General features: G+C 52.7%; 1 protein-coding gene across 1 annotated transcript; it reads left to right on the plus strand.

Moving 5' to 3' along the window:
• Positions 1-50: 50 nt before the first annotated feature.
• On the plus strand, positions 51-3,788 carry LOC100839007 (receptor-like protein kinase HSL1). The gene is made up of 2 exons (XM_003572117.4): positions 51-3,007; positions 3,103-3,788. Exons 1-2 carry the CDS (start codon positions 451-453, stop codon positions 3,480-3,482), a joined length of 2,937 nt encoding a protein of 978 aa, XP_003572165.1. The 5' UTR covers positions 51-450; the 3' UTR covers positions 3,483-3,788.
• The last annotated feature ends 4,870 nt before the right edge of the window (positions 3,789-8,658 follow it).

The following is an 8,658-nucleotide window of genomic DNA, read 5'->3' on the forward strand; positions in this document are numbered from 1 at the left end:
TTAAACCCCGTGCATGTAGAGGTGAATCCAATCGAATACCGACCTGCAAATCCCTGAACTTAACACCCTGAATTTTTTAATCCCGGTCATCAGTGTCCTTTGACCCCCAACAAGTTCCCATACAGTTTAGTCTAGATGCAATTGGAGCCAAAAAGTTTCCTGAATTGGATCGCTGCTTGTAGTATTGAGTTCATCCTGTCTGTTAATCAGTTTGGTTAAGCATCAGGAGTTCACGACACCCATCTCATGATGAATCTGAGTTATCTGGAAAGCTCCTCGGTCCGTCGACATATTCAGAATCCAATCAACTGTCTAATCTAAGTAATCAGGCACGAACGAAAGAACGGCCTGAGCAAAGACCCACACGCTTTAAAACCCAATCCCCTGGAGCAGTTAAGCCCACCACTCCCCCCCCACTAATCCACTCCACTCCACTCTCACGGCTCTGCCATGACTCCCCTGCTCCTCCTCTTCCTCCTGCTCTGCACCCCCGCCACGCCCGCCGCATCCCTCGCCGCCGACTTCTCCGTCCTCCTCGCCGCCAAAGACGCGCTCTCCGACCCCGCCTCCGCGCTCTCAGCATGGCGCACACCTTCCCCCCTCTCCCCATGCCGCTGGCCGCACATCCTCTGCAGCTCGTCCGACGATGACCCAACCATCGCCTCCCTCCTCCTCTCCAACCTCTCGCTCGCCGGCGAATTCCCAAAACCGCTCTGCTCGCTGAGTTCCCTCGTCCGCCTCGACCTCTCCTACAACTCGCTCACCGGCCCCTTGCCTCCCTGCCTCGCCGAATTACAGTCGCTAAAACACCTCAACCTCGCCGGGAATTCGTTCACCGGAGAAATCCCGAGGAGCTTCGGCGCCGGGTTCCCTTCCCTCTCGACGCTCAACCTCGCCGGGAACGACATCTCGGGCGAGTTCCCGGCGTTCCTGGCAAATGTCAGCGCCCTCGAGGAGCTCCTGCTCGCGTACAACCCTTTCACGCCTTCCCCTGTCCCGGACGCCATCGCCCACGGTCTGCCACGGCTCCGCGTGCTGTGGCTCGCTGGGTGCGGCCTCGTCGGGAACATCCCGGCTTCCATCGGGAACCTGAAACGCCTCGTCAACCTCGACCTCTCCACGAACAATTTAACCGGCGAGATCCCGGAGAGCATCGGGGGATTGGAGAGCGTCGTGCAGATCGAGCTCTACTCGAACAAGCTCTCCGGCAGGGTCCCGGCCGGGCTGGGCAAGCTCAAGAAGCTGCGGTTCCTGGACGTCGCCATGAACCGGCTGTCGGGGGAGATACCGCCGGACCTGCTCCTCGCGCCGGGGCTGGAGAGCCTGCACCTGTACGAGAACGAGCTGTCCGGCCGCGTTCCGTCGACGCTGGGGCAGGCGCCGGCGTTGAACGACCTGAGGCTGTTCAGCAACCGCCTGGTCGGGGAGCTTCCGCCGGAGTTCGGGAAGAACTGCCCGCTCGAGTTCATCGACCTGTCGGACAACCGGATTTCAGGCCGGATTCCGGCCACGCTGTGCAGCGCAGGGAAGCTGGAGCAGCTCCTGATACTGAACAACGAGCTTGACGGACCGATCCCGGCCGAGCTTGGGGAATGCCGGACGCTGACGCGTGTCCGGCTGCCGAACAACCGGCTGTCCGGGCCCGTGCCGCTGGACATGTGGAGCCTGCCGCATCTGTACCTTCTAGAGCTCGCGGGGAACGCTCTGTCCGGCACCGTGGGGCCAGGCATTGCCCTGGCGCAGAACCTGTCGCAGCTGCTGCTATCCGACAACCATTTCGCCGGCGTGCTGCCGGCGGAGCTAGGCAGCCTGACAAACCTGGTCGAGCTGTCGGCCGCCAACAACGGGTTCTCCGGTCCTCTGCCAGCGACGCTCGCTGATCTGTCCACGCTCGGCAGGATTGATTTACGGAACAACTCGATCTCCGGGGAGCTGCCACAAGGTGTTCGACGGTGGCAGAAGCTGACGCAGCTCGACCTGGCAGACAACCGGCTCACGGGGAGCATCCCGCCGGGGCTCGGGGAGCTCCCCGTGCTGAATTCGCTGGACTTGTCGAGCAACGAGCTCACTGGCGGCGTGCCGGCGCAGCTGGAGAACCTCAAGCTGAGCCTGCTCAACCTTTCCAACAACCGGCTCAGCGGCGACCTGTCTCCTGTCTTCTCGGGCGACATGTACGACGACAGCTTCCTGGGGAACCCTGCTCTCTGCCGCGGCGGAGCGTGCTCCGGCGGGCGCAGAGGGGCGGGCGCAGCCGGCCGTCGGAGCGCCGAGTCCATCATTACCATCGCCGGAGTCATCCTCGTCCTCGGCGTGGCGTGGTTCTGCTACAAGTACCGGAGCCATTACAGCGCGGAGGCCAGCGCCGGAAACAAGCAGTGGGTGGTGACATCGTTCCACAAGGCGGAGTTCCACGAGGAAGACATCCTGAGCTGCCTGCACGACGAGCACAACGTGATCGGCGCGGGCGCCGCCGGCAAGGTGTACAAGGCATTCCTCGGCCGCGGCGGGGACGAAGACGTGGTGGCCGTGAAGAAGCTGTGGGGCGCGGCGAGGAACAAGGAGCTGTCGTCGTCGTCTTCGTCCTCCAACAAGGATGGCTTCGAGGCGGAGGTGGCGACGCTGGGCAGGGTCCGGCACAAGAACATCGTGAAGCTCTGGTGCTGCCTCCGCAGCGGCGACCGGAGGCTGCTGGTGTACGAGTACATGCCCAACGGCAGCCTGGGCGACCTGCTCCACGGCGGCAAGGGCGCCGTCCTGGACTGGCCGATGCGGTACAGGATCATGGTCGACGCCGCGGAGGGCCTCTCCTACCTGCACCACGACTGCGCGCCGCCCATCGTGCACCGGGACGTCAAGTCCAACAACATCCTCCTCGACGCCGACTTCGGCGCAAAGGTCGCCGACTTCGGCGTCGCCAGGGCCATCGTCGGCAGCGGCAACAACGGCCGCCGCGCCCCGGACGCCGCCGTGTCCGCCATCGCCGGCTCCTGCGGCTACATTGCTCCCGGTGAGCCGATCAACTCGACTCCTTGATCAGTCGTCTGCTTTTGTATGATCGACTGAATTCTTCTTGCTTATTTGGTTGTGATTGATTGTTTTCAGAGTACTCGTACACGCTGCGGATCACGGAGAAGAGCGACGTGTACAGCTTCGGCGTGGTGATGTTGGAGCTGGTGACCGGCAAGAGGCCCGTGGGGGGGCCGGAGCTGGGCGACAAGGACCTGGTGAGGTGGGTGTGCGGCAGCATCGAGCGCGAAGGGGTGGACGCCGTGCTGGACCCGAGGCTCGCCGCCGGCGCCGGCGAGTCCTGCAGGGCCGAGATGCGCAAGGTCCTCAGCGTGGCCCTGCTCTGCACGTCCAGCCTCCCCATCAACCGCCCGTCGATGAGGTCCGTCGTGAAGCTGCTGCTCGAGGTGCTGCCGGACAGCAAGCCCGCTCTTGTGCTGGAGCTGGAGGAGAAGCCGCCTCTTGATGTCGTCTGACGACGCCCCCAATGTCAGAAATCAAGACTAATTAAACAGTAGCATTTGCCACGCCTATTTACGATGAAGAATAGCTCTGAAATCTTAGTTACAACCTGTAGCTGTAGCCAGTGAGTGGACTCAACGTCAATCTAGGCCTGCTTAATCAAACATACTTAATAGTAGTATCTTGGTAAAAATGTAGTTTGTAGTATCTCTAAACTCCCATGTAACCAGATGGTCCCTTGAGTACTAACTAATGGTCACCATGTTCATGTTTGTTTGCTCATTGCTTAGACTGGATCCAAGGTGCCTTTTTGCCCCTAAGTTGGATTCTTTTTTTCTCCAGATGTGTGTTCATCAACCAGTCAAAGACCTAGCTAGTTTCAGATCTCCACAAAAACATTACAAAGGGTTCAGGGGCTGGATTTGGTTCAAGATTTTTCCAACTAGTATAAAACTGGTGAGTAATCCGGTCCTTCGGTAGGTACGTATGCAGTAGGCCGCCATTCGAGTGTGAGTTGTGTCTGGTCCAATTTATCATATTCCCTCTGATTCTAAATTCTTGACTTAAATTTGTGCAAATATGGATGTATCTATTGTTAAAAGACGTCAAATTTGTCCAAATATGAATGTATCTATTTCTAAAAAATGTCTACGTACATGTAATATTTTGACAAGAATTATGAAACGGCAATCAACCAATATCTAAAAACCCAGGTTGCACAACTGCGTGCAAGGAGATTAAGGGGTGAGATTGTTCTTCCAAAAAAAAAGTGGTGAGATTGTGCTGGAGGAGTAACAATTAGCTGCTGCTTTCGTGGTCACCAGTAGGAAGCATTCATCCGTGGTGCACAAAAGGACACCAGCAAGCAACAGAACAAGCAAAAGGCACTGTGCAGAAGCTGCGGCCGCCTTTTCATGCTCTGCCGTAGTGCCGTTTGCTTCCAAGAAGTTTGCTGTGGTTGCATGTGCTGCTACCATGGCGACCACCTGGACCAGGGCTCGGAACCGTGCAATGATATGTTGTACGTACACTCACTCCATCCCACTAGCGGGTGAACCCGAGCTGCTTAAAAGACAGTTGTACTGCATGCCAGTATGCGAGGCTAGTCGGGATTAGGGTCCTGCCTAGGCACATGATAGCTAGCTAGCTAGAAGCACTGCTTAGACAAAAATGTGTGACTTGTGTTGTTACTTAGAGCATGGTGAGGCTAAGGAAAAATCTAGCACCGATTCTAAAAACCCAAAAGAGCTGCAGTGTGCTAGATTTTTGCAAGACTCGACCTTTTGGACCCACAGGACCCGTCTGTCTGATCTCTCTCCCATCTAACTGCTTCTTCTTCTTCCACCCAGATTAGAAATCTCCCAATCTTCTCCCGACATCAACTAGAAATCTCCCGATTGAAAAATTGCCTCAACTTGAAATTGGGGTGGGAGGCACCGATTCTCAACCACAATGCGCGCAGCCAAGAGAGAGAGAGAGAGAGAGGCACACGCACGTCTATGGCGATCTGCTCGGTGGCCAGGCGGGCACGGGTGCACGGCCATGACGCAGGAGATCCGCCGCAGCTTCCTTCTCACCCAGCCGGTCTCAGCCTCTCAGCAAGGTCGGCAAGGTCGCCCGCGCGTCAGCCTTCGGCGGCAAGGTCCGCCTGCGTCTGCATGTTCCGCGGCTTCCAGATGCTCGTCGACTCGGTGTTCGTCTGCGTCGACAGCGTCGTCCCTCCCCGGCGACCCATCCGCCAGTGCCTCCTCCCTTTGGCCATTTCTCCCTCTCCATGGTAGAATCGGGCGAGGTGGCCACGGTCCAGGCGAACGAGACAGAGGAGGGCATGGCTCCACAATTGTCAACGCGGTTTTGGAGCCGGGGCAAGTAGTTGCGTCGGGTCTAAGAAATTTTTCTTAGTTAGGCTTGCTGCAATGGTTAGACCTGGTGCTAACACTTCTTAGCCACTTCTTAGCTATAGGTTTTGACCAACATTGCACTTGCTCTTACATCGCCAAATATGTTGTCACCGTCGCCACTGCCGCACTTACGAAAAAGGAACACTCATAAGAGCATCTCCAGCCGCCCCCCTAAAGGCCCCCCAAACGTCAAATGGGGGCGCCGGCGCTGAAAAAGTCACCTAGCCCACCCCTCTCAATCGAAAAAGTAGCCGGCACGGCCCAAGAATTTAGCCGACGTCCCCAGGCCACTCCCTACTCACAGGGGGACTGCGACGGCGGCTGAAACTGAAAAACAACGGTCACCATTGTCTGTGAGACAAACCAAATTTGGATGGCCGACATTTTGAGGGTGCGGCTGGGTGCCGGCTCCACGCCAAACGAATTGCTTGCGCCAGCGCCCCTCATATGGCCATGCGCCGGACGATTTATGAAAGACGAGTGTGACTGAACCTGGTCTTGCGTCAATACACACAACATATGCTAGCTGCTTTTACATTTGATGATTAATTTGGACAAAGCCTTAGCAAATTTTAAGTTGGTTGGAATAAGTACAAAAAGAGGTGCATATTATACAACCGCCATTGCCATCTTTTCTTTGAGTGGAGGCAGCCGGCAGCACGCGCGGACGCTGAAACGGACAGCGGAAAGAAATGCAGAGCCAGATGCAGATGGGACTAGATGTGCACGCGCGGCCCCTGAAATCCTCCTTCCTGAATCCTGACCAAGAGACGAGCGTGCAACTCCTGATGGTCGGTATGGACTGAAATCGCGGATGGATGGTGCTTTTATCATTCATTTTCTGTTCGATTGCTACCGTCGTTTTCCTTCGCAGGAGCAGATCCCTGTCGGACGGAATACCACGTACGGGTACAAAAGTCCAGTAGTGCTGCTAAAGCTGAAATAAAAAGGCTAAAAGTTTTATTTCTGTGTAATTTCTTGAATCCGCTTCGATTTTTTTTACGTGACACCGTTGGAACATACTCACTGCGTCCCATAATTCTTGTTTCAAATTTGCCTAAAAACGAATGTATTTATTTCTAAAAAGTGTTTAAATACATGTAATATTTTGACAAGAATTATGAGATGGAGGGAGTAAGAAACTAGTTCTGTTTAGAAGAGAAAAAAAACTGATTGCATATGTTGGAGTCACAGGGACGTAGTTGAAAGCAAATCATGTGTCCCCGTATGGGTTTTGATGATTCATGACAAATTGGTTAAGGGACTAATGTGTAAATTGAGTGTTTCAGATGTTTAGACCCATGGATGAAGAGTTCCAACCGGCGTTGGTGATCCCTCAAAATTGAAAATAGGAAGAAGGCTTGAAGCATCAAGGCTTACGGGTAGGCTAAGGATGTCTCCTAGAATTTCTGTGAAGAATTGTCTTCACTTTGAGTATAGGACAAGCCGTACTATTAAGAGGGGTTCCAAGCGGTAAGCTGATTGTGAAAAATTCATTTTCCTCATGCTCAACTTAGAATAAAAATAGTGTGTCTTCGTTCTGAAGAAAGTTGAGTCTAGAATGTTTCGAGATTCGCTGTCTTCATGTGTGAAGAAGAGCTCGAATGTTCCTGAATCGGTTTCTTCAGACTGAACACTTGGTTTGTTTTCAAAAGGAGTTTGAATTAAAAAATGTTTGAAAAAACGTGGTGTTTGCCTTTTGGTCTGACCAGTCAAACCATTTGTTACGATGACCATTGGCACTTGAAGAAAAATGTCTTCGGTGGAAGACAGAGACCGTAGGTGTCTCGATTCTTCAGTGGGGTCCAAATGTTGGTAACGGCTAGTTTTTCCGGCCCGGCTATATAAACGGCCGACCCCCTCTACCATTCGATGGAGATCTCGAAAACGATTTTGTGAAAAAAAATCTTAGAGCTAAGCTGAGCTGAAGAAAATGATTTCTCCCTCCTAGCCGAACGTTGAAGAACTTGTTACTCTTGGTGTTTGGCAGCACCTAAACGGCTAGGCGTCGTTGAAGAGCAATCAAAGTGTGATTTGCCTCAAACAGTCTATGAAGACCTGAAGATCGCCTCTGCGAAGAAAGATCTATCATGAGTAACTCGATGAGATTTTGGTCTTAGCTCAAGAGAATTGGGTGGACTTGTGTGTCCATGAATCTTGTGTGATTCAACCCCCTTAACAGAGATGTAGCATTGTGCCAACAATCTGGACTTCGGGAAACAAATCATCGTGTCTCTGTGTCCGGGTGATACTTTTCCTCACCTATTTATCTTCAGTCTCCATTACCTGTTTGCTTTAGTTTTAACTGTTCTGAACTGTCTTCGGTTACTATTTTTCTTCACTGTATTCCGCTGCTGTAACTCCGCTAAGACTCAGAATTGCTTTCTGTCATTCACTTGTTTCATCCTGTTTGAAGAATCTGTTTTAATTTGAAGTAAAATTTGATAATCTTCAATTCAACCCCCCCCCCTCTTGAAGACATACTCGAACTCGAACTCTCAGTAGCACTGATATATGAATCTACAGTTTCTGTTTAGAAACAACATACTGCCCACCAAAGACTTGGAGTCACAGGGACGGCAAGAATTTGTGAAGCTAGTAGCTCCTTCTGTCTGTCTAGTCATCCCAACAAAAAACTGTGGACTCATGAGCGAAGCACACATAAGGAATTACTGCGAATCATATGATTAGCGTGTGTGATGAAATCCACGGAGATGACATTCATGGAGCAGCCCGCACGATAAACCACAAGATTTACACAGCACACGGTACGCTTGGTGAGCTCCATGAATCTCATCTTGCCCTCCAAAAAATTTGAAAAGGCACCCACTACTCCTATGGCTTTCTCTGAATGCTGCCCATGGAAAAATCCCATGGTGACTAATAAAGCCGCCAACACGACAGGAAAGACATGAAAAGGATACACTGTGATGTGAAAGTTGTAACTTAGAAAAACAGGAGGAAAGGGATCTCTTCTGTTCGATGTCGCACAAAGCATGCACATAAGCAAATTAAGAAAGTAGCGCTACTATCCTGCGCACAGACTCATGGAAGCACTACCTATGTGTTACTTACTGTATTTCTTCAATACCTTTCTTTTCTACCATTGCTTTCAGGTCACACTGCCCACTCCAAAGTCCAAAGTTGCCACCTGCGAAAAAATTCATCTGGCCATGTTGGAGTTCGGCACACAACATGGCGCAAAAGATGCGTCAGAGGTAATTTAATAAGAAGATTGCAGCAAAGGGTACATAAGCACTGGACACACGCAGAATCAACAGGACCAACA

The sequence above is a fragment of the Brachypodium distachyon genome, chromosome 3 (assembly GCF_000005505.3).
Source record: "Brachypodium distachyon strain Bd21 chromosome 3, Brachypodium_distachyon_v3.0, whole genome shotgun sequence".
Lineage (NCBI taxonomy): Eukaryota > Viridiplantae > Streptophyta > Magnoliopsida > Poales > Poaceae > Brachypodium > Brachypodium distachyon.